This window comes from Sparus aurata, chromosome 11, assembly GCF_900880675.1.
Source record: "Sparus aurata chromosome 11, fSpaAur1.1, whole genome shotgun sequence".
In the NCBI taxonomy this organism is placed as follows: domain Eukaryota; kingdom Metazoa; phylum Chordata; class Actinopteri; order Spariformes; family Sparidae; genus Sparus; species Sparus aurata.
In genome coordinates, this window is record NC_044197.1 from 32,925,380 (window position 1) to 32,952,239 (window position 26,860).

General features: G+C 42.3%; 1 protein-coding gene across 5 annotated transcripts in view; it reads left to right on the forward strand.

Moving 5' to 3' along the window:
- LOC115591153 (uncharacterized) overlaps positions 1–26,860 on the forward strand; it is a 64,552-nt gene that overhangs the window by 21,279 nt on the left and 16,413 nt on the right. The window contains exons 3-5 of one of the 5 annotated variants that reach the window (XM_030432878.1): positions 6,067–6,211; positions 21,763–22,068; positions 23,060–23,107. In XM_030432878.1, coding sequence (XP_030288738.1) covers positions 6,067–6,211; positions 21,763–22,068; positions 23,060–23,107 — 499 coding nt within the window. The remainder of the gene's footprint in view (positions 1–6,066; positions 6,212–21,762; positions 22,069–23,059; positions 23,108–26,860) is intronic. The other 4 variants (XM_030432880.1, XM_030432881.1, XM_030432882.1 and 1 more) reach the window with 4 other exon arrangements.

Genomic DNA, 26,860 nt, shown 5'->3' on the forward strand with positions numbered 1-26,860 from the left:
TGTGCCAAATGCAGAGAATTGTGTGTAGTGTTTTGAAAAAAGTGTTTTTTAGAACTGCAATTTGAGTGTAAAGCAGGAATTGTGCTTCTAGTTTAGCAGAATTGGTTCAGGGGGTTGGTGCATGAGTTACATGTTGTGGTCATTGTGTCTCAAGTACCAGTTTTTGTGTGTAAACAATTGAGAAAAACTGTAAAATCAGCTAAAGGGAATTTAGTTTAATTTCAGTATTTTTGCTCAAACTTGACAAATATCTAAGTCTCAAAAATAGTGACATGTTGATGTCACCTTCAAGTCCTTCAATTTATTGGAAAGATCAGTTATGACTTGACCATTGCAACATGCCTCAAGTTCATTTTTGTCATATGCTCGGCTCTAGGTAGGCCTACAACTAGATGACTTATTTTAAACCTTATTTTGTTATTACAATTACCTCACAACTAGATAAATAAAACTTATTTCAGAAAAACCCTTATTTTTCCCCCATTGACACCCTGTTCCACATAAATAGTTAATGTGCTAATGTCCTAATAGCAAATTTCAAATGGTGGATTACTGTTAATATAAGACTACTTGTATAGGAAGATACCGCAGAACCATGTCTGCTTTATTTGGGCTTGAAAATAGATAAATTAAACTTATTTTAGAAAAACACTTATTATTTTCCCATTAACACCCTGTTCCATATAAATACTTAACGTGCTAACATGCTAATACCACATTTCAAATGGTGGACTACTATGCTCAGCAAGCCACCCCTCGCTTATCTGTCCTCAATTTCTCCATGCACACATGATGAAGCTGACACTCGCATTTTATGACATGGGGCCCATGCAGTGCGAAATGGTCACAAGAAAATTATGATCCAAACTGTTGATACCGATGTTGTGGTTCTAGCTGTGGCAGCAGCTCAAGGTCTAAAGGCAGAGGATTGGCCAGTCCAGCTATGAACTTATCTCCTGCAAATTTAAGAAGGGTTGTGTTAAGCAGTGTAAGTGCAAAAAAGCTATCTTAGACTGCACAGCTCTCTGTTACTGTGGCGGAGATTGCTGAGAGTCTTCCTCGATTGACCCCATGTTTGGACAGTTACTATTGTCAGTTAGGCCTATCTTGCATTGTGAACCACCAAATAGGTTAAATACTAAAGTTGCCACTTGAATTCCTAATCATAGAAATGTGTGGTTTACCCCAATATCATTCATATCACAGGAATCCATGCAACTTTAAAGCAGTAATTATTTTCAAACCAGTCATGGTGGACATCTTAAAAAATAACAGCAATCTTGAAATGTATTTGTATCATTCATGTACAAACTCCAAAAAGGTAAATACATGTAGCTAATTATATAATCAATATCATATTATAATCAACACACAAAAGAAAATTCACATGGAAATGGTAGTCAATGGCGGCCACAGCCGCCATATTGAAAATTTGCGATGGCCCGATATAAACATTTTTTTGGACTGTCTTTGGTGTACCAAATTTACCGCTTTTATCAAAAACTGCACGATTCTTTGGAATTTTGCTGTTAAGCCACCCCACTATCTGTAGTACCTCTGCGTAGGCCTATACCCACATGTACCCCAGGTTTGGAACCACTGGAGTAGTGGTCAGTAGTATATTGAACTTGTTGAGGAGAACATAGAACATTCCTATCTAATTTTCTGTTACTCTAGTGTATGAGTCTTCTGTATGACTGATTTGATGATTTTTTTTTACTCTATTGTAGAGAATAATGGCATTTGAAGGAAACGAGACTCCTCACATTCTTGTGTTTGTGGATGAAGCTAGCTTGAACCTGGCCAAGGGCCGAAGACATGGCCGTAATATTATTGGTGACCGGGCCACGGTGGATGTCCCAGGCCAGTGTGGGGGCAATATAACCATGTGTGCTGCCATTTCTGAGAATGGTGTTGCCACTCACATCCCCAGTCTTGGCCCATCCAATACACAGAAGCTCCTCATCTTCTTGGACGGTCTTTATTCTGATTTGATCCCTGAAAATGAGAGAGGTCTCGTAGGGCCTCACCTACCAAAGTATGTAATTGTGTGGGACAATTTGAGTTTCCACCGTGGCCCGCTCATCAGGGCCTGGTTCACTACTCATCCAAGGATGGTCATGGTGTTCCTACCACCTTACTGTCCTTTCCTCAATCTTATTGAGGAGTTTTTCTCCGCTTGGAGTTGGAGAGTGTATGAGCATCAGGCTCAAAATCAGAGGTCCCTGCTCCATGCAATGGACGCTGCGTGTGATGATATTACAAGAGATCAGTGCAGGGGATGGTTGCGACATGCACACCGTTTCTTCCCTTGTTGCATCGCAAGGGAGAATATACGCTGTGATGTGGACGAGAATCTGTGGCCAGACAGACAGCAGCGTGTGGACGGCCAGGAGGGTGAGGATGGTGGCCAGGAGAGGGAGGGTGAGGATAGTGACCAGTGAAGAAATGTTAGTTTTGAATCACCAGCTTTATTTACAGCACTGGAGGCTACATATCATTTTCCTTGTTTTTTGTTTATGTGTTTATATTGCAGTATATTGTGCTGTATACCTTTTCTTTTAACTCTGATGTATGGAAGTTACTTTATGTGTGTGAATAAAAGTAGTTACAATTTCCTTGGCAGTATGAGTGCAGTGTGTGATGTCAAACCTTGGAGGGTACTCTTACCATAAAATCCTTTTTTTTCTTCAGTTTTCTACACAATTGTATTATGTTAGCTAGACAAAAAAAACTAGTACAGTAACCATTGTCAATGAAGGACTGGGCTAAGACCGAGAGGTGGACACAAGGGATATTTCAATGGTCCTCTGCCATAGTGACAAAACATCTAAACATTTTGACTTGCAGTGCTCACACAATGCCAAAGGGACAATGCATTTTGGGGGCACTGACTATTTAGATGAGAAAGGAATTTAGTTTTGACACATGAGTGAACTGTTTTGGGGGAGATATGAGCTTTTGCAGGTGAACCATGGTGTTGTGCTGAACCATCCAGGTTATTTTGGCAAAAGCACCAAGAGTGTTGAGAACATCCGGTCTGATTCGAGAAATGAGCACAAACGTTCACTGGTGCTATTTTGCTGTTTCAGATCACAATTCCCCAACAGACCAGGAAAAACCTAGTCTAAAGTCAGTGGCGCTTATTCAGATGCTATTTTAAGGGCACATGCTTGGCCATAATGTAGCGTGTGCTCAACCTGCATACACTTTGCTTCTCTCATCTACGGAAGCAGTTCCCATTTTTGCAAATCATACATAATTACAAGGAAAAATATTACCACATGAGGGAAATTATTGTGGTGTCCATGAAGATGGATAACATATATGAGGAAATATTACAGGACTTCAGGAGACGTGATGTTGAACTGCATGTGCCATATAACCCAAATACCACAGCAGCAGCATGGGAGAGGAAAGCTTATTTGACAGAAGAGCTGCATCTTCAATAGTGTGGTAAGCAAAGTAATCTCAATCTAATGTTAGACTACATTGCAAAAATATCACCATGCATTGATGACCTCATGATTCAGTGAGAGTGAGCCCAAAACATCGGAAAGTATGTCTTTGTGACATTTCTTTATTTACATTTTGTCAAACAGAAAAATCAATAGCAAACTGTTTGTAAATGAACAAAAAATGAAAAATACAAATGGAAAATGAAAAGTTGAAAAGATTTAAACAGAAGAACTAATTATTTTTCCCTCTGATATGCGACGTGCCCGCCATAGCCGTGAGGGGCCAGGAGTGGCTATGCGCGATGTGCTCCTAGTGGAGCGGTTGGATGGAGATTGGGTAGGGGTAGGACAAAGGGGCACAACAGAAGCAGGTGGTGCGTTTGGAGGCCCACGCTCCATGGCTGCAGCAATCCTCTCCAGACTTGAGGCGATGGCCTGAGAGGCCGCAGCAACATCGCCACCTGGTCAAGACATACATTACATATTCATATATACATACATTGTATATATATCTATATATATATATATATATATATATATATATATATATATATATATATATATATATATATATATATATATATATATATACATACATTAATACCTTGCCGCATCCGGTTTGAGTCAAACCCGGTTTGCTGGAGCTGCAGGAACGCGTGGTCCTCCGGTCTGACTATGCTGCCACGGCGTGTAGTGGGTCTAAATCCACTGCACCTTGGTGTTTGCACTGCTCCCTCCTCAGCTGGCCCTTGTGCACTGCTCGGCCCGTGTGCCCTGCTCCCAAGGCCAGGGTCATCTTCCTGCAAAGCTGCGTTACATTGTTTGGATTGATTGTATGGCTGTGTTACATTTATTTCATGTCAATAATGATTAAAAAGATTTTCATGAGAAATCTCTATGTGTGTGAACTTGATTTCTAAGTCAAGCCTCCTAACTTGAGGTTGGACAGCTAGTGTATTAGGTTGGGTGCCGATTTCCAAGCCCCAAAATCCCTCAACACTTTCAGCGTAGCAATCCGCCATGGAACAATTGCTTTTAAAGGGAATGTCAGATGACGCTCTGATTGGTTTATTGCACGTTATGCCCAAACCCCACCTATGAGTAATGTAGCTACTTCAGACCAACCCATTTTAGATTTTCGGTGGGCGCAAGAGTCAATTATCCCGCCAGCATAATAGCAACAGCGCCTGAGATCCGCCCACAAAGCTACTTGCGTTTTGCGTTTGATACATGCGTTTCAGATCATTAAGATAGAGCCCTAAGACTGTTTTGCCAAATGATCTTAGAGTTTTGAGAATGTAATTTCTGTTTCAAGAAATGAGCCAAACCAATGGAGAAAAACTGTAAGTGAAATCAACTGTGACATGCATCATTATGTGTAGAATAATGACTTTTACATTACATTTTTGCAGTCTGGCTTCTATTCACCTCTTCACCATCAGTGTTATCAATTTCGCTTGCAACGAAAATGTACCTATGAATAGGTCAAAGTTTATGTAAATTTACACGTCAAGTATATTTTGATAAATCAAAATTTATGCTCAGAAAGTGGCAAGCCCTTTTTTGTAAGTATGCAAGCTATATAAATGTGGCCCCTGGTACAGACGGAAAAAAATGACACAGGAAATATCTAATTTCCCTAATGTGTGGTTTCTTTACTCCTTGATGATCGCTTGAACTGGTGGTCATTCCTGCCATCTTGCAGGCAGTCCCAAAGCTCTTATTTGTGCTTAAAGGAGCGAGGAGCGATCTCTGAGGAGCAATAAGTGAGCAGCCTTCACAGAAGTCTTTTTACCAACAGACACACCCCCTATATTTATCAGTTATTCATTGGAAGCTGCCGCAGGTCGGACATTACAACATCAGTTTCATACAGGATTGAAGACTGATAACAGATTAAACTGAAGTGTATCACCATTAAGTTTTATATTTTTCTTTTCATGAAGTTAAAAAGTTGCAGCCTAATTGTAGGCAACCAAAAGGACCTAATTTTGGTCCAATGTCCTGTCTGTGCAATCATGTATCTGCAGTCAGTCAGCACAAAGCAGACGAACGTAAGCACAAAGACCATTTCAACGCTCAGCTCAGAGCAGCCATGTTTTTCTACTTTCAAAAATTAGTTTGGATCTTCTCTTTAAGGCATAGGTGCACAGTTATTAATTTTACAATACTGATGGAGTAATCTGTCCTCCTCTTCATACTTAAGGAGAAGCAACACCCTCCAAGCGCAGTGGTAGATGGGGGTCTAAATAGTGACAAATAACTCATGTCACTGTATGTACATGTACATATGTATTAAGATAAAGTCAACTGCAGATGTGCGGTACAGTAAACTGGGAAGCTGCTACTATAAGCAGTTTCCACTTCTCATTGTAGGGATAGCTTTAGTGACCACCCCAAAGAGTCTCAGATTATAAATTAGATAGTTGGGCTGAGAGAGAAAGAGAGAGAGATCCATTCTAATGGTTATCTAATTTTACTGTTTTCAATCTGTCAACAGGCTCTGAACATTCAGGTGCTGCAGTATTATTTAACTCATCTGTGGACCACAGATATTTGGTAGATTTTTAATGAAAAGGCCTCTATTTGTCTTTCTTGTGTCTGGCAGGATCAGTCATCTCTTTGATGGAACGGAGCCCATAGTGCTGGACTGTCTAAAGCAGCACTACTTCATTGATCGAGATGGCCCTATGTTCCGCTACATACTTAACTTCCTCCGAACCTCAAAACTCCTCATCCCTGATGACTTCAAAGTGAGTGTCTGTCTAGAGCTTTAATAAGGTACTACTACAGTTTATCACTGCAGTGTGTCTGAATAGTCCCAAATCACAGGGAAACTATTTAACAAATTCTTATTGTTATTACTTTTTATTGTTATCAAAACCAGATTGAGTTAAAATACCAATTACAGAGGCTTTGAAAGAGCATAGTGTCCCTACTGGCATTGAACCTTGTAGCGCTCCATTATGTGATAATGTAATACATTTCAATTCATTATGTGATAACGCCGCATTTTGCAATAATCTGCCACATTTTGTAATAAAATTCTTGAACGCAATATGTAATAAACTTTGTCGCATTTTGTAATAGGTTCTTACACATTGCGTCAGTAATTACAAACTGCAGGTGTTGCACTTTTTTTATCAAGAAAATGTAATAATTTGGAGCATCATTTAATGTAATGTAATGTAAATATGAATTTATTTGAAAAACTAGTAGGATGTTTCATTAGTCAAATCTAAATCAGATATAACAAAGCTCATAGAGACAAAAACTGCACTAAATGAGTGTTTTTGTGTTTTGGTATTCTGTTTCCCAGTTTATGTTTTGAAACCCCTGTGCTGGGTTAATTGGGAGGGGCCAAGGGGGTATTTAAAGGGAGCTCAGCTCACTTGAGAAGGAGCATTCGGCTGAGAGGCATGTGGGTCCTAGTTGCTGCCGTGATTTCTGAAAATATTTTACTCTTGGTCCTGTTGTAAATATTCCTGCCACTTTGCTTTGCCACCTGTGGGTATTTGTCTTCGGTTTTGGTGTAAATAAAAAAAATCACCATACTAAAGTTTGCCGACTGGGCCATCATCCGTCCATCTCAAAGCCCGAACCCCGACATTTGGTGTCAGAAGTGGGATGGCCAGTCGATGAGGAGCACACATCCGGTACACAGGAGGACGTACTGGATTGCGCTCACAAAAGCAGGAAGCAGCTCAGGACGAAGATGTTGAGGAGGCTCCAGTCCTGAAGGCCGGCTCTGCCACTGCCTGACCCAGTTGCGGGGCTGGCCATGAAGCCCGAAGTCCCCTGAGTTCTGCCAGAAACCCCTCCTCCCTTCTTTGCTGTCCCTCCAGGAAGGTCCTCATGACAGCCACCAGCTCCTCTCCTGCACTTGGAGTTAGCGCTGCAGTACCTCAATGCCCGGAGGGGAGGCCTGACTGCCTACCAGGGTGGTCCCAGTCGTCAGGTTCCGTTGCAGCCCAGACCAGCAACCAGAGCCAGCCAGCATCCGCCTGGAGAACACTGGCCCAAACCTTGCCAGCGCAGCCCCGGTAAGGAGCTCATCTGTTTTTACTGCCAGCAAGCAGGGCACAAGGCTTCTTTGGGCCCCATCAGAAAAACAAAACTTAACGGGGCATGCTACAGTCCCCGGGCTGAGGGTGCAAGTGCTTGGGGAGGTCAACAGCATTTTAAAGACGTTGCCATTAATGGTGAATCTGTGACTGCTCTGGTTGACTCGGGGAGCTTCCTGACACTGGTCCGAAGGGAGTTGGTGCCAACGGGCGTTGTGGATTATAGCAGACAGGAAGACATTTTGTGTGTGCATGGGGACAGCCATTCCTACCCCACAGCTGAGGTGACGGTGGTGGTGGACGAGCAACCTTACCTGCTAACTGTGGGGGTGGTGGAAAGGTTACCCGTTGCTGCTATCCTGGATTGGGACTTACCTGTGCTACTGGACGTGTTGGTGGAGGCCGGGCCCAAAGACAGTGACCTGTGGAAGGGTTTGTCCGGTCATGCGATCACCCGCACCCAGGCCAGACCGGGGGTGACACCCGACCCAGGGCAGGGAAAGGGGCCTGATCCAGAATTCTGGGGCCCAGGAAGTCTCGCCACCAGCGGCGGTTTGAAAAGGGGCTGAAATCCCGGGAGCCGGACTGTACAAAGGGGCTGGCAAATGGCATGTGGGAGGTGCCAGGGGACATTGGGGCAGTGCAAAGGGAGGATGGGACTCTGAAGCCCTTGTTCGCCAAGGTGGTTGGGGGGCTGGATATGGCAAAGGGGGAGAAAGATTGTTTTGTTGTTGACAGTGATTGGTGTGCAGTGGCGGACGGTGTCAAACGCCTTGTGGGTCCTATGTCATGTCGGCTCATGATAATGCACCTGGCACACACCTTGCCTTGGGCAGGTCATCTTGGTCGTAACGAAACCTATTTGCGCATATCCTCCAGATTCTATTGGCCTTCCATGTATGTTGATGTGCAAACCTTCTGCAAAACCTGTCCCACCTGTCAGAAAACTTGCTATGTCCGCCAGTCCGGCCGCGCCTACCTCCAACCCCGCCTGTGATCTCCACTCCATTTAGGCGTATAACCATGGACATTGTTGGCCCATTGGTGAGGAGCAGTGGAGGGCACCAGTACATCCTGATGTGTTCTGTGTGAACAATGGCATAGCCATATGCAGAGTTGTTAGTGCCACGCTACTGGAGTTGAAGTTCATGGGGTTTTTGTGTTTTGGTATTCTGTTTCCCACTTTATGTTTTGAAATCCCTGTGCTGGGTTAATTGGTTTGCCCAGGAGAGGGGCCAAGGGGGTATTTAAAGGGAGCTCAGCTCACTTGAGAGGGAGCATTCGGCTGAGAGGCATGTGGGTCCTAGTTGCTGCCGGGATTTCTGTAAATATTTTACTCTTCGTTTTGTTGTAAATACTCCTGCCACTTTGCTTTGCCACCTGTGGGTATTTGTCTTCGGTTTTGGTGTAAATAAAAAAAATCACCATACTAAAGTTTCATCTCTACGTAAGAGGATTAGGGCCACATGTGAATTTTTCTTTAGTTCTGACTTTAAAGTCAGAATTCTGAGAAAAAAGTCAGAATTCTGACTTTAATCTCAGAATTCTGAGAAAAAAGTCAGAATTCTGAGATTAAAGTCAGAATTCTGACTTTTATCTCAGAATTCTGACTTTTTCTCAGAATTCTGACTAATCCTCTTCCGTACATCTCAAAGCCCGAACCCTGACAGAGTGTCACTGGCACGAACATTATTGGAGCACTAAAATGTTGGAAGACATACACACATGCAATCTGGATTATGATATGCAAATATTATACATGATAGAAAGCAGACTGTAACAACTAATAATGTAATAACAGCTCATAATGTAATAAATAGAGGTCTGTTTTTGTGTTTGACTCTGATTTGCCCATAGGTGGCACTACAGTAACCAACTCAAAAGCTGGCAGGAGAAGAGGTTGAATGAGGGAAGAAGGAGGGGGACTGTAGTTCATGTAGTTTAAATTAGCATTTTCTTTGCTACAATAACTAATAATACATTTTGCAATAAAAATACATTTAAAATTGTTCTTTTTAAAAGTATAAGTGAAAACTCTTTCTTTCCACACAACCTGACGAAGACCTTCTGTGGTATATACGTGTGTGCCTGCATAAATATATCATTCCAGTAGGTGGCAGTGTCACTCCATGTAATCCATGTATCGCAGATATTCTGTGCACTTGTATCTGACCACTGAGCAGTAAACACCATTCCTCTGAATTAGCTTGCCTGCTAGTTTTCTTTCCATCCTTACAATACAACATATTGGTGACGAGGTTGGCTCTGCTTGGGATTTCGCCACCTCCGGCATTTTTACAAAGCCCAAAAATTTTTTTTTGAGGGTGGTGTAATAAAGATGCTTGTTTGTAATAGGCTGCTGAGTCCACTGATTGTTGAACCAATAATTGGAAGCCTAACATAAAGGCCAATGATCGTCGTTTACGTCATCTATCACTTGTGATTTTGATTTCTGGTGCCTATTCTTCTTCTGCTATAGTATCTACACTGCTGCGGTCCACCTATGTATTGATTACGGTCCGGTCTGGTATAAAAATGTCAAAAAGACAGTTGGGCCTTTGCCAGGCATTTGAAAAAAAGAGAACCAAGCCCACGATCCCAAACACGCAGCAGAGCTGTGAGAATGAAGGTGCTACCAGCGGACAGGCAGGACATGAATATGAGGTAGCTAGCTCTGCACAGAGATGCATTTATTTATAGGAACAGCATAGGCTAGTGAGCACCATACATATGTCTTCAACAAATCCCGACCACGTTTGCAAAGTTTGGAGGAAAACAAATGCTGCAGGTCTGCAGCGCACTGTCCAGGATGCTGAAACAGGGCCGGATTGGAAGGTTCGGCGGGCAAGATATTTAAATTATGCAAATCAGCAGGTACCACCAAACGTCTGCCAAAGCAAGTCAGAGCTTTTCTTTCTCTCACACAGTGACCTGGAGAGACTGATGCTGCCTGAGAGGCTTTTTCGCACATCAAAGCACTGATTTCTACAAGCCCAGCAATTACACTGTTCGACACTGCTCTCCCTACTCTCGTCACTACAGAAGCCTGTGACTACGGCATAGGTGCAGTCCTCACACAGGTGCTCGGGGACTGAAAAGACTGTTGCATTCACATCCAGGTCCCTTACTGACTGTGAGAGGAAATACTCTACCATAGAGAAGGAGGCTCTGGCTTGTGTGTTGTCAGCTGAGCATTACAGCTATGGCGCACGTACCTATGGGGAAGACACTTCACCCTGCGCACAGACCATAGCCCACTTACTGCCCTGCTGTCCACCAAAGGCTTTCGAAAAGCAGGTATGAGGATTTCGAGATGGCCGGCTCGCCTCATGTGCTTTAACTACACTGTGGAATACAAGCCAGGTCGTGATAACGTCATAGCAGACTGTTCGTCACGCATGCCCCTGCCATCTTCTGACCCACAAGAGCTGGATGACGACATCATAGCAATGGTGCCTGTGGACTTTGCAGCTGTTACTACAGAGCTGCTACATACTGCCTACCAAGATTGCCCAGTGCTGCAGCAGGTTATGGCTTATCTAAGAAATGGTTGGCCCCGGTCAGCTAAAGGCCTTGATCCTGCCCTTTTGCCTTTCTACCATGTACAGATTGAGCTGGCTGAACTTGATGAGGTTTTGGTTAGAGGTACTCACCAAGTTGTGATCCCCCCGACTCTTCAGCCACAACTCATACAGCTTGCCCACAACACTCACCGAGTATAGTAAGGACTAAACAAAGACTTGGGGAGCTCTATTGGTGGCCTGGTATGGATTCTGATGTTGAAGCTGCCATTAAAGCTAGGGTCTGTAATGTTGTTCAGAAACACATTTTGTTATACTGGGTGAAATGATCCTGCTATCCTGAGAGTAGTCAATACATTATGTATTCAGAAAAAGGAACGAAAATAATCGGACCTCTGTGGCAGCTGTAGGACTGAGAAAAATCTGTCCGGGCGGCACGGCTTGGTTAGATGCCTTCATGTCTCGTCCTCTGTCCCTCCCTCCTCCGCTCGCGCACACGTTAGGTTTCACTGATATATAAATATTCAGCACACTCCTCTGCAGAAATACGAGTTGCAGGAGAAAACATTCATTTGGTTACAATGGCAGAGAAAATGCAGCCAGCGCTACTTGTAACAGCACACCCCGCTAAAAAGGCAAGGAAAAGAAAGCCTGAGGCAGAAAAGGCTGCGACGAAAAAGGCTCTGGATAAAGAAGTCGGACCGAGTCAACATCGGTCTGGCGTTTAAGCGGTGGAGACAACTGGGGCATGTGAAGGGCTTGAAAAGTGATGCAGAGGTTGCTCTCTTTCTGTTGGACAGGTAATTATTTGTTTTGTTTCAGGGGGATTTGTTATTTTCATAAAATATGTACTAGCACAATGCTAACGTTAGCTTCTTTGTGTGTTGTTTTTAGCCATGAGAATGGCTAATGAGTCGGCCCAATTTCCACTGGATAGGGGTCCGCTGCGTTGCTGCTCCTATCCGGTTTTGCTCCACCGTCTGGCAATCCCCACCGGTTGCGGGTTGAGTCCGCAACGGCGCAGTGCGATGGACAGCTGGCCTCACGATGTGTGCTAGTGTCAACCCGGAGTGTTTTATTTTGAAAAGTAACCGGATGTAGTTTGTTATTTTGGTGCTTGACTTCCTGTCTGCTCCGTTCTAAATTCAGCTGAATTGCTGCGTCTTGCTCTGGCATCTCCTTCTCCCTGCTGAGTCCCACTAACAGATGTGCGTTCAAGTTTGTGGGGGAGTGGCTTTGGACGGAGCACTGACGGGGTGGGGGGGGGTGATGGAACTTAGAGGAGGTGCCACTTTCAAATCTTGCTAGCTCTCTTGCTAGCTCTCCAGGATTGTAGACCCTAGCTTTAAGTCATGCACCACCTGCTCCCAACATGACAAAACTGCCATAACAGAGCTGCCCCACTGCAACCGGTGCCCTTTCCCAATACAGCCTGGGAAAAACTTGTGATGGATATTGTGGGACCATTCCACTCTGCTCTGCCTGACTGTCGCTTTGCCATCACATTGGTGGACTATTACAGTAAATTCTCTGAAGTGGCATTTACCTCAGCTGTGACGTCCGCTACTGTCATTGCATTCTTTTCTGCTGTTTTCAGCCGTGAATGCAACCCCCTTGAACTTGACAACGGCCCTCCATTTGTGTCTGCTGAGTTCGAGGCCTTCTTAGCAGCTCAGGACATTACACACTGCCGCAGCTCCATCTACTATCCACAAAGTAATGGAGAAGTGGAGAGATGGAACAGAGTATTAAAGGACTGTCTACAGACAGCTGACATTGAGGTCGGTCATGGAAGCCCTTTGTCACGAACTTCCTCCTCATTTCTTGAGCAACTCCCCATGCATTGACTCAAGTCTCCCCTGCTGAACTCCTACATGGCCATCCATTAAGCACCAAATTGAACATCAAAAATATTGCTTCGCCTCGCACATCTGCACAGCCTGAAGCTGTGAGAGACACTGTGACTCTGAGACAAGCCAAAGTAAAGCATTATGTGGATGAACGTCGTGGTGCACAGTCTCCAAAGTTTCAGTGTAGTTCCTATGTTCGGATAAGGAAGCCAGGAAAGGACACTCAAGGTTCACACAGCCCTTCCGGGTTGTTGCGCAGAAAGGCCCGGAAACTTACAGACTTTCTGATGGTAAAGTATGGAATGCTTTACACCTGTCCCCTGGAAGTTTCCCCTCCCCTGAGGTGCACACAACCAGTACTTAATGTTTGTGTCCACCTTGTGTTTGTGTGTATGTATGATAATGCTGCTGCATGTCTTGGGCAGAGCCGATTATTACATTATGAACTTTTATTACATTGAAATTATTAAATTATGAGCCGTTATTACATTATGAGCTATTATTGCTACAGGGAGATTTAAACTACATGAAGCTAGCTAACTTAACTATAATTTGCTGTAACTTGCTGGTAGTTAAACTACATTCATATTTTTTGCTGTGTCAAGTATTTCAACTACTTTTTGGGTCATTTTTTGTAGTTAAACTACTCAATTTACAAACTACAATTTTGGCCAATAACATGACATTAAAATAATAATAATAATAAAGACCTATATAATATAAATTCTATTTAATTTTCCTTTGAAAAAAGTCATGAAACATGTCATGACATGCTAAGCCAATGCTGCCACTGATTGGCGTGCCCTGGCAACACTCAAATGCTTCACACAGACTGGGTGGATCTTTGTGCCAATGAAGGTAGAGCTCATATGGCACAAGCACATCATGGACAACCCTCCTGTAACCACCGATGCGCCCCGAATGCTCCAGCCCAGCCATGGCCATATTTGAGCCTATACATGTTTGATATAGACGCATCTACAGACACGACCTACATGTTCACGTGTTCGTGATGTGTTGGTGCCTCTGAAGTTCATGTGATGTTGACCAAAACTGTCAGCTTTTGTTCTTTGGAAAATAAAACTTGAGTTTAGAGGCATATTTCTGCTGGCATGTGAATTTTTTGTAGGCTATTATATTTTGTTTCATATACACCATATGTTGATTTATTTAACGCTGAGTTAAATGAGTATAAGTAGTTGCTAAAGCTACTTTTTTTAGCAGTAGTTTTACAAACTACATTTCTCCAGGGGTAGAAATGTAGTTTGTTCAAACTACTGCAGGCTGAACTACATGTAGTTTTACAAGCTACACTTGCAAAGTAGCTTCCCACCACTGCTTATAGGTATGTAAAACAAACCCTCATGAGAGTGAAAAGTAGTCTACAGACAAGAGCTGACAACTTTTTCTCTAAAATCTAGCAAAGAACAAAGTAAATCGCTCAATACATTTGAAATTGTTTACAACATAATTCCATATGTTGTAAATAAAAAACATTATGAGAAGATGTAGAAAATAATAATGAAGAAAAACCATTGAATGAGAGGGCGTGTCCAGCCTTTGAATGCTATATGCGGACTATGCGGTGCACAGGGCCCCCGCACCACTAGGGGAGAGGCAAGGTGAGGCGAGTTGCACTGAGCCGCCAGTACAGGTCATTTACGGCATGGCATCAAAACGAACCTGTTGATCTGGTTCAGAAAAAGGAAAAATGAAAAAAGAAGAAAATAGATGAAGAAAAACACTCACGGGATAAAGGTAAGGTTTGTTTTCATGATGTGGGTGGAGGGGGAGCTAAAGACGAATCTTTGGCTAGCTTAAGTGTTTGCTTTAGGAAAGGGCTAAAATAAAATGCATATGTCACATGTGAATGCCATAAGACTGACTGATTGAAGTGACACCTGTTATAGTGAATTACAGCAGGTCCAGTTTGTTGACATTACATTTTTGAGGCAGGGTGTGTTGTTAGGCAGATGTCTGTCATGTCTGCTGTATCCTCATCCAGTGCAGCTGCTGTTCCATCATAGACCTCCTCTGCTCTTCAATATTTGTCACGTAACATTACTTTAGGATTATTTTAGTGTGTCCTCAGTTTATAGGTCTCTAATGTGAAGTGTGCTAAATAACACTAATACATTTTAGGCCTACTGTAGATTATTATGGACTATTGTGGCGGTAAATTATTGCTCTGAGTGGATTATTGTTAACTCTACTGAGCTAGTTGTGTCTTTCCACATTTATAAGAATATTTACTATGACAATATAATTTGAACAAATGTGCTTACATTCCTACAGTTTAGTTGTTTTTGATGTATTACTTTGTCAAATTAAAGTCAGTTTAAAGTAAACGATACAATATATGTTATACTGTTAGTTCTGCTCACAGAATATAGATTAAAACCACACGTAGTCCACTTTGTATTACCCTGTGGAATATACACAAAAATATTCCTTCAGTATCACATAGTGCTCATCAGTCATTTATCTTTGTTTATTACGCTAACAAGTACAATGTGTTGAAAACTGCTTAAAAAGTGACAACTTTGAATTGGGTGCATGCTTTAAAGTGACACTGTACTGTATATTGCAAAGGTTAACCCTTTAGGCGCCAGAGTCGCAAATTTGCGACACACCGCGGTACTGAACTAAACAGCTGTTTTCTCCCAATAGAGTGTTACATGTCGTTCATACTCCCCACCACTAGTTGGCAGACATCCTATACTTAGACCTTAGCTCATAAAAACGTCTTGCTTCAATGCAAAATGTTCGAGGAAGTCCCATGCAAACTGTGGGGTGAGAGAGCGGAGACAGTGCGCCAGGAAGCCATTTTGCTGAAGGGGTACTGCTGGATTCAGAAGTTATTGAGACGAAATAAACGACAATGGCATGCAAAAAGTTGAAGTGATTGAGCTCCTATTCGGTGATTCTGATTCTGAAGTGGAAAATCTAGCTTTGGGAGATGACGGTCGGTTGATTAGTGAGCTTGCTAGTCGCGGTGCGTCTTTGCATAGCAATGGTGGTGCCGCGCAGAGCGAGGAAAACGCACAAGCACTAACACACGATCCTTTGCCCAATAGGTGGGAATGGAAATGATACACGAACTCGTAGTATCAGTAGGGAAGCGAATGGATGTGGTAGAAGTAGCGGTGGTGGTGAGAATAGCGCTGGGTGTCAGCGTTAGTGTTCACTCTTTCCACCGCGACGGTCACGTAGCCTCCATCCGCGGCAGCGGTGCAGCTATGCGCCGCAGCAGTGTTCACAAAGCACACACGAGTCCAGATCTTCTCACAACACTAGAGGAGATAGCAGGGGGAGTCGTGGGCGAAGTGTTCGTAGAAAGGCTGATGGGTGTCGTAGGGGCAACAGGGGAAGGCAGAACAGGGCTGGAAATGATGATGATGATAATGGTAATGGTGGCTGGGCTTACTTGAGAGATGAAGTATATGGATAAAGCCCTTTGATGAGCAAATTGGATATCGTGGTGACAGAAAGCTAAGCAATGATTCAAGGTCTATAGTTTTTTTGTCCCTCTTTCTGACTGATGATTTCTGGTATCTTATAACAATGGAGACAATCCTCATCAGTATTTAGGCTGACATGAACTAATTCCAAGTTCACGGTTTCATGAATGGTATGATGTAAATGTAAATATATATATATATATATATATATATATATATATATATATATATATATATATATATATATATATATATAATTAGTTGTTATTGTCTCTATGCCTTGCAATGAGAGGCTCCACACTCTACAAATATCACAAACTTTTATCTGGATAGATAGGCACAGATAAGGCCTCTGCAGCTAAAAGACGCCTACTGTTATTATTATCATATAATAATAATAATAATAATAATAATAAAGAAGAGAAGAGAAAACAAGAAAAAGGGAAGAAAAAAGTGTCCTCCAATGGGGGGGATGGTGGGTAAAAAAAACCGCATACTGTTTACATGAGTTTTGTGGTGTACTAATAGTTCTAGTTTACGACTGTTGGCTTACAATTTACTTTTTCCCTGTTCATTTGATGTGTGGACAACATAACAAATGGATGGAGGGGATGAATCTGATGAAATAAGTTCAACTCTCTTTCAAAATACCAGTTATTTCATGGAAATTACATAATCCAATATGGCCGCCACCATATGACGTCATAATATGCAAATTAGATGGGAAAAATTACTCCCTTCATAAACTTTAGGTCATTCTCAATATTTGTCTCATTTACACTTTGTCTCTATCTCAAACTACATTCAAGCCAGAGCCTTCTGAAATTTAGATGTCAAAATCTAGTATTTTTTAAAATAAAACCCGGCGCCTAAAGGGTTAATATAAAACAGATAATGAATTTCTGCATTAGTGTAACATAACTCAATTATATTGTATGAATATTTGCTTAGGATCTATTTTGCTTGGCAACCTGAGGAGTATTGTCTTTGCAGAAGCAATTCTGAAATATTTTGGAGCTGCTGACCAGTGTTACGGCCCTTAGCCCTTGGCTGTGTCCTATGTGTAGTGGGTGTGTCTGTGTGTTGCAGGTTGCAGTGGATGGCTGATTGGGAGCACCTGGGACTGGCTCTGCAGCTGATTTAAGCCTGCTGGTTCGAGTCCTCGCTCTCTCTTTTCCTCAGGATCGACACCCTGCTGCTGCTGTTTTGTTTGTTTTGTTTTGTTTTGTTTTGTTCTGTTCTGTTCTTTTCTGCACCGGACATCATGCACCTCACATTTGACACAACATACAAGCACCCTCTTACACCACTGATATACACTTCCACACTCCATGGTACATTTAATTTGTGTTTATAATCAATAAACATAACTCTTTTGTTTTCATCCCGCGTCAATTATCCATATTTTGTTGCGGCCTCGGAGCCAGTCGTAACAAAGTTGGGGGCTCGTCTCGATTGTTTTGTGGTTTTGATGTTTGTTTGTTTGTTTTTTTTAGGGTACCCTACTTTAGTTTGTCTTGTCGCGGTGTGACCGCATTTGGTCCGTGTTGGCGCAGGGCATAGGAGTTTCAGTAAATGGTGGTGTGTGGGAGTGATTGAAGCAGGTCAACTGATCTTGTGCAGTAAGTGACTTCAGGGGGGGTTCCCTTGGGAGTCCTTTAGTGGATGGTGACGTGTGTCTCCATTTATGGTGTTTGAGGAGGTGTCGAGCCTTGGTGCGCAGGCGTGTTTTGGTTTTCATTCATTCATTCATGCATAATGGGTCCTTGCGGCAGAGGGTGAGTGTTGATTAAAGTGTGTGTGTGTGCATGACTTTGATGGAGTTTTTCCTGGTAGGTTTAGCGGCGTCTCCCCTTTGGGACTCGTCGGTGGGGGGTTGTTAGTGTTGGGGTACGGATGTTGAGAGCATCCCTTTCCCCTTTTCCTCAATTTTGCTCGGGAGCACTGCCCGTGGTTTAAAGGTGGTGGCCAGTTTACTGGTTGCTGCTTCTGGGCCAGTGGGCTCTAGGTGCGTAAATACCTGCCACTACGCCTCATGAAGACTAGGGGGGAGTTATCATAGTTAGTTGTGGTCAGGCAGATAGCTAGCGGAGAAACTCCAAACTGAAGCACACAGGTGGGTTTAGCCCTTTGTATTATTATTATTTTTTTCTGGTCTTCTCTCGCAAGCTTATAGGTATGGATGAAATTGTTAAGAAATTTTTGGAGAGCAGCTTTTGGACGAGTGTTCGAGGGATCAGTTACTAAAGTTGGTCGACTATTATAAAGTTGATGTGGGTGACAGACGAGTTAAGGAGGCCGTTAGGGCGAATCTGAAGGTGCATCTGTTTAAAATAAAGGTTTTGAACACTGTAAAAGAAACTGCTTCGGTGAGTGATGATTCATTTCCGCCTGTCGCGGGTTTTGGTTTTGGTCCAGGTTTATCTTTTGAGCGGCAGAAAGAGTTGCTGGAATTACGTATGAAATTGGAGACAGAGAAGGAATTGTCTTTGGAGAAAATTTAAGCAGGGAACTGAACTTGTAAGACTGGAGCTGCAGAAACAAAAGTTGCAGTTGGTTCGTGAGGGAAGAGCAATGTTTGATGTTTTGACTGATGGTCCCTTTGTGTCTGAAGGAAGCCGCCCTCAGCACCACCGGACCAGGAAGCAGCAGGGCCGCCTTCAGCACCACTGGACCAGGAATCGGCAGGGCCGCCCTCAGCACCACCGGACCAGGAATCGGCACGGCCGCCTTCAGCACCACCGGACCAGGAAGCAGCAGGTCCGCCTTCAGCACCACCGGACCAGGAAGCAGCAGGTCCGCCTTCAGCACGACTGGACCAGGAATCGGCACGGCCGCCTTCAGCACCACCGGACCAGGAAGCAGCAGGGCCGCCTTCAGCACCACTGGACCAGGAATCGGCAGCGCCGCCCTCAGCACCACCGGACCAGGAAGCAGCAGGTCCGCCTTCAGCACGACTGGACCAGGAAGCAGCAGGTCCGCCTTCAGCACGACTGGACCAGGAATCGGCACGGCCGCCTTCAGCACCACCGGACCAGGAAGCAGCAGGTCCGCCTTCAGCACGACTGGACCAGGAATCGGCACGGCCGCCTTCAGCACCACCGGACCAGGAATCGGCACGGCCGCCTTCAGCACCACCGGACCAGGAAGCAGCAGGTCCGCCTTCAGCACCACCGGACCAGGAAGCAGCAGGACCGCCTTCAGCACCACCGGACCAGGATGTTTAAGTTTAAAAATGTTTTACAATTTCAAATAAACATTTTTAAGGAACACTGCATCAGTTTCATTTATTGACCTATAGAGGATCCTCACAGTGTATTTACAATGTCTTCATTGTCTTGTAGTGGGCTATTTCAGCTCCCTCACCCTGTAATTTTGAATTTCTATTTCATAATTTTGACTTTATATCTCATACTAATGACTTTTTTCTTTAGCTAATTTCTACCTTTATCTCATGATTATGGCTTTTTCTTTAAAAGTAATGATTTCAAACAGCAATATATTTTTTCCTTCTTTACCCGGGTGAATAAAATGGGTTTCCATTTATCCCCATGAACCTCATGTAAAGTCTGGCACAGGACACTTTTGGTGTAGGTGGAAAAATGATGAGTGTGAATGCTTTTGTAGGCTGACTGTTTCTTCAAAGTTGCGGCTGTGCACTCTGTATTTATTTAGATTTATGCCACTGAGAATGTCAGAGCAGAAACTCCTGAGTTACTTTGTGCACAAAGCCTGGACATGACATTGTTTAAATGAATACAGCACACACAGTTGCTGCTTCTGTTCCTGTGTTGTAACTCTTAGTTACTTGTTTTGAGTGTTTTGACTAAGTTGATAAAATGCAACTCCTAGGCTAACACAGAATGACAGGTTGATACTGTACATGTCCAGCTTATTATATGTAATATGATGTAACACGTCATGTATAGCGACTATCCTGCCCTCCTGTAGTCACTCGTCATGGGAGTGGGAGACTGTTTTTGACGCACTCAACAAACAATTGTCCATGTGCTTGTCCATGTTCGGGTGATGTTCCCATTTATTAGACAAAAAAAAAGTCAAAATCTTGACCAAATTAATGCAAAAAGAAACTAAAGTGATGCTGCTGGAAAACAGAGTGAGATGAGTGAGTCAAGCGAGAGGCAAAAACCGCATGATCCTCCACTCCATGCTCCCCTGATTACCTACACCTGTGATTATAAAGAAAATGCTATACTGCCATCCAGGAGACCTGACGAAGCCCAAAAGACAGACAAATAAACAGATGTGGTTTCTACATTATGCATGCAGAGCTGTTCAGCTTTACTGATGAAACGATGCAAACCTTTGTTCAAAACATGTCATTAAACTAAGTACTTTGAGCAATTAATAACATTAACGTTTTAACATTCAACTGAATTATAGAAGCAGTCTTGTAGGCATGAACATCCCTAATAGCCAATTGAAACTGGGCGGCACACATGCACCCACAGAAGGCGGGAGAAATATTTATGCCAACCTGTTACAAAACTGGCCTTCATAATTCATTGTTTGAATGTTTGAAACCTGCCAGGTAACAAAGGTAGGGCAGGTGTGGTTATTATAAATGAATAATTACTTATAGCATTTTATTAAAGTTAAATATCAAAATTGATAATCAATACATTAAAACAGGAAACCACCACATAAAGAAGGGACCAGAAGGAAAACAGTCTTAAAAGACGTGTTCACTTTAAATGTAAATATTTGTTAGATATTTTACATTAAATGAAAATGGAGGGAAATGTTGTTAAACAGTGTTTAACAATGTAAAACTAGCAGCAAATATGATTCAATGGTCTAAAATCTCATAAAGAAATGTAGCTTATGAACATACAATACATACTAATTTCTAGTATCTGCCCAGACACTAAATAAGTCTCACTTGTGCTGTGTCTGTCCCCTTTATCCAGCTTGGTTCCAACAAGCCGATGTTGTCTGCAAACTTTAGAAGTTTTTAATGTGTCTTAGCTGCAGTTGTTGGTGTAAAGAGCAGTGGGAATAGCACACATCCTTGACTGTCCATGTGCTGGATGTGCCTACTGTCTGTCTACTGTCAGTCTGTCTGTTATTAATAGACAGGTGGAGGCTGGCACAGAGCTGGGAGTGGAGGACTTCTGGGATTGTGTTGAGTCCAGAAAAAGGATCCTTGCCTATCACCCGAGTCGAGGTGTTGCAGGATTTAGTGTAGTATGACCAGTTGATGGGGACATTCTGCAGTCCTCTCCACACTGACACAAGGTCATCAGTTATAAATTGTTCATCTACATCTATAGTGATCAAGCAATTTTATTAGCCATTCTTTTTTTTCCTTGTTTCTTCTATCCATGTGTATGTGCCTCAGACCTTGTTTTAATATCTATGGTTTGTGTTTTTGTCTGTGTTTGCAGGAATACTCCCTGCTGTATGAAGAGGCCAGTTTCTTCAAGCTGGCTCCACTACAGGCAGAGCTGGAGCACTGGAGGACTAAGCGAGAATGCAGGAGGGTGTGTCTGGAGTGTGAGTGTGTTGTGATTCATGTGGCTCCAGATTTTGGTGAGAGGATCAGTGTGAGTGCCCACCGGGATGTGATTGAGGAGGTTTTTCCTGAGGTGAAAGATATCATGTCCAATTCCCTGATCACCAGTTGGATCCAGGACTCCAAGCAAATCATTCGCTTTCCACTCAATGGCTACTGCCACCTTAACTCTGTCCAGGTACAAAAAACACTCTGATTTTAAACATTAAACTTTTCAACGCCAGTGTTTTTTAAGTGATCAGACAGTAGTGGCTGATTTTTCTCTCTCAGGATCAGTTTTTTTCTGACAGCATGTGGTTAGAACCCATGTTGGAATGTCCCTATCTTTGATGCAACAGCCCAGCAGTTAGCAGAAATGTGCGTTATATTGTTGAAGAGGCACTGAGAACACAGGAACTTCCTCACATATGTGTCCACCATTCTTAAACTCACTGACCATGTTTCCTATCTAGTGGCACATCGAGCAAAAAAACACCACAAAAGTACACGCTAACCATAGAGCAACATAGTCATGTATCATACCCACTTAAAGAGAAGCTCAGCTAAAAGCATATTAGAAAAACAATTTCAACACCAATGGAATCCCAAGATATCCCCTTATAGCCTGTTGTGTGCAGCATAGCCATGGCTCAGTCACAATAACAGACCACTAGTAAGTCTTGGTCAGGTAATGTTCAGATGCTGTTCAGTGATTTTCTAGAGGTTTTAGGATGTAACTGCAAGGGGATATTCAGTCTATAATCGTAAAATGTTGTTAGATGGAAGGAGAATCTTAGGCATGTATGCTTGTGCTTACATCTCTGTCAAAATATCAGTTGTTACCTATTGAATGATTCCAGGATTGTTTATTTTAAGTATAATATATAGATGTTGTACTTCCAGAGATATCCTCCATTTCTTTTATGCTTGTAATTTATGAGGGCCTGGGCCACAGGCCTTGGTTTGAGGAGAACTTTATTAATATAATTGTTTCTATTCTCCAAATGTAATGTATATTGAGTTAATTAATAGATTTTATAGGATCATTGGAGAGGGCACTAGTAAGTCAGATAAAAACACCATCTCTCTATAAAAGCAAATAACCTCTGTCTGTCTGTCTGTGTGTGTGTGTGTGTGTGTGTGTGTGTGTGTGTGTGTGTGTGTATTCCTCAAATATCTCTGCGGATCAGGATCAGACTGACCTGAGAGTTTCAACATGGCTGCTGCGTGGTTCAAGGGTGTGCTATTTCGCATTTGTTTGGACTGCAATGATACCGTTAATAAATTATTTCATAAATGCTTTACAAATTCCACGAGCATTGTCCACCGGAGCCACTACAGTCACGTGCGCACCAGAGCCAATCACTGCACACCGTGGCCATGCGCGCACCAGAGCCAATCACTGCAGAGCCCACCGCGACCCCCCACCTTAAGAAACAAGCAGATTTATACCTGCAGCGGCGCGAGCTGGACCGGGATTTTGCCGGCGGTTCGGTCCCGTTCTGTTCTGTTCTGTGCATCTAAACTGACTGTTGTGGATTAATGAGATTAAACGAGTCCGGACCGAGTCTGTTCGGGTCTGAGGAGATCCGGAGACGTGCGGACAACAAATCTGTGAATGTTCGGAATCTGTGGATGTTCGTGTGTAGCTAGCCGCTAGCTAGCAGCTAGCTGGCTAGCCGCTAGATTGACATGCAACGACGGTCGGTGTGTGTGAGAGTTGAGAGATTTGTGACATTTAGCGTGTTTGGAGTGTGTAGTTAGTGTGTTATGTAGTGTTTGGTGTAGTGTGTTTAGTGAGTAGTGGAGTCGTTTATTTGTTTAATGAGTCAGAATAATGAGGAGAAGCTGAATGTGGAGCAGGCAGTCCAGCTCTTCATTCAGCTGGAAGGAGCACAGGCAGACCTGAGCATTGCCTGCATTTAAATGTAAATAGTTACATATAACTTTGTAAATTTTTTAAATGTATGCACACATTTAGATAAACAACAATTTATATTTGCATTATAAGTCAAAAAATAATTAAAAAAAATGGTTTGTTAAACATATTTGTGGTTTTCACAGTAAAACAATCTAACTTTTTCTACTCGGATTTCATGGGTTTTTTGTGATTTTAGGTCAACTGTGTTAATACAGTATGTCAAAATAAAAAAAAATAACTGTACAGTCACACATGTGAGGTTGTGCTGAAAATAATGACACCAAGTAAATAGCTTTTAAGATGAAATATAATGGCAAAATCAAAAATAGTCAAAAACAGCCAATTATACCCTGGAATATCGGATTTCACAACAAACCTAAATATCCCTGAAGCCCCACCTTCAAACACAGCCTCATTTGGCCATCCATGAAAAAGCTCCTTAACCTCCCACTTTTTTATAGGAATACACTTTTCTTATGGGCACTGCACTAGTATATATAATACATACATAACATTCGCTCAGTTGGTAGAGCGGGCGTCCCATGTAATAAGGCTATGTACTCGCTCCAGCGGCCCTGGGTTCAAGTCCTGCCCTTGCTGCATGTCATCATCCTTTTTCCTGTCATCCCCGAAGCTGTCCTATCAGTAAGCCATACGAAGGCCAATAATAATAATACAATACATACAATAATCTTTCAATATTGGGCACATCCATTTGCCTAATATTGACAAGATCTCTTTGGAGCCATGAGTTCCGTTTGGATTTTTTGGAGTTTATTTTCTATATTCAGTGTATGGTCTTATGTTGATGTGGCTAGCTTGAAGATTTCCAGAAGTGGCGATTGCAGGTGTACTTTTGGACCTCACTGCTTCGCAGAGATTCATTGTTATCTTGTTTGTCAGTGATCAGTTGCCAGCTTTGCCATGATTCCATAACATTTAATTCCATTCATTCCTCCATTTCATTGTCCGCTGTTATTAGTGTTTTCTTTTTTTTTTTTTTCCAGCCATGACCCTTAACAGACATTAACACAGACCAGGACAAACAAAACTGTTATGTCACATTCAAACCACCTACTCTCTGGCCAACCACTACTGTGTTAACGCTCCACTAACTGCGTCACTAACTCTTGTGATATTTTCCGGGAAAGTCGCGACTGACACCTCGTGTACATCTTTGGTACTAAAGCTCATGCAAGGGCTTTCACCAGTGGGCAATAGGCTAAATCATAATTGTGGCACCTTATTTGGCGATAGATAGTGACTAACCAGAAATGTATTTACATGAAAATCATGATTACTTTAAATACATACATTAAATGTATTAACTGGGAAACTGAAGAATCCAACAACAACAATTTTCATAGACATCAGACCTAATTTTGAAACATGTAAATATGAACCGTTTATTGTACACCCTGGCCCCCCAGAGGATTCTTCAGTTTCGTTTCGTTTTCTTCCGCTTTCTCCATGAGGGTCGCGGGTGATGGTACAAAGCGGTAACATCACCCGCGACCCTCATGGAGAAAGCGGAAGAAAACAAAACGAAACGAAACTGAAGTGTACAATAAACAGCTCATATTTACATGTTTCAAAATTAGGTCTGATGTCTATGAAAATTGTTGTTTGTGGAACTGCAGCTGGGATGTGGTATCTATCTAATACAACAGTAAAATACAGTATATCATAGCAGTCTTGAGTTCCAATGATTTTTACAGCGCTGTTTTTTTCTGTGATGGAATGAGTGGAACACTTGCCACTTTGTCACAAAAACCATTCAAAAAGTTTTGTTAAATAATTAATTTATTAAAGGTCTTCTGAAAATGTGACCATGGATCAAAAAATATACATACACTAACTTGAACAATCAATATTTGTGATTACAGAAAGTTGTGTAAATCACATTTTCGTATCATGGTCTCTGAACATCTTCTGAGTGATTCTGATTGATAACAGCTGGTGACTTTTATGGGCCCATTTTAATAGGGCATGTTTGATACAGCCGTTGACTCAGCCACAAACACTACAATGAGCAAGTCTCAGAAACTCAGCATAGCTCTTAAAGAGCGCATTATTGATTTGAACACGTCAGGAAAGTCACTTGGAGCCATTTCAAAGCAGTTATAGGTCCCAAGATCAACTGTACAAACAACTGTAAATATAAAGTGCAAGGCACAGTTGTGTCACTGCCACAATCATAAAAAAAACAGTAACTATCACCTGCTGCTGAGAGGAAACTGGTCAGGATGGTCAGGTGTCAACCAAAAACCACCAAAAGCAAGTCAGCAGTAAATCAGAAGCTGCTGGAAGACAGGTGTCAGTGTCCACAGTCAAGTGTGTTTTACTTCAACATGAGCTGAGAGGCCGACATGCAAGAAAGAAGCTTTTGCTCCAGACACAGCACCTTAAAGCTCAACTGAAGTTTGCTGCTGATCACATGGATAAAGAAAAATCCCTCTGGAGGAAAACTCTGTGGTCACATGAAACAAAAATTGAGTTGTTTGACCACAATGAGCAGTAATATGTTTGGAGCAGTGAAGGCGAGGCCTTTAACCCCACACTGTAAACCAGAGTAAGTTACCATAAGTCAAAAGAATTGAGGCAATCGATTGCCTCAATTCTTTTATGTTGATGAACTCAAAAGTATTTTTATAACAGTTAAAGAGATGATTTAGCTCAACTCAATTATTTTTAGTTAATATGACTTAAAGTTTCCAGTTTTCAACACCACTGAAATAAGTTCACAGAACTTTAAAAAATAAGTACACAACCACACCATTTATGTTAACCAAACTCAATGTTTATTAGTTTTTGTTGTCATTGTTTTAAGCACACATTAGTCACATATATTGAGTTTGTTTACTTAAAAACATGTGACTCCAAACTTAAAATTTTTGATGCAATCGATTGCCTCAATTTTTTTTTGAGTTGATGAACTCAAAAGTCAAAATTTTCCAGAACTTAAAGGTTGGATGACTTGCTTCTTGTACCTTTTGATAACCATTAAATTAAAGTGCTAATTTAGCTCATCTCAAATATTTGCAGTTAATATGACTTACAGCTTTCTGTT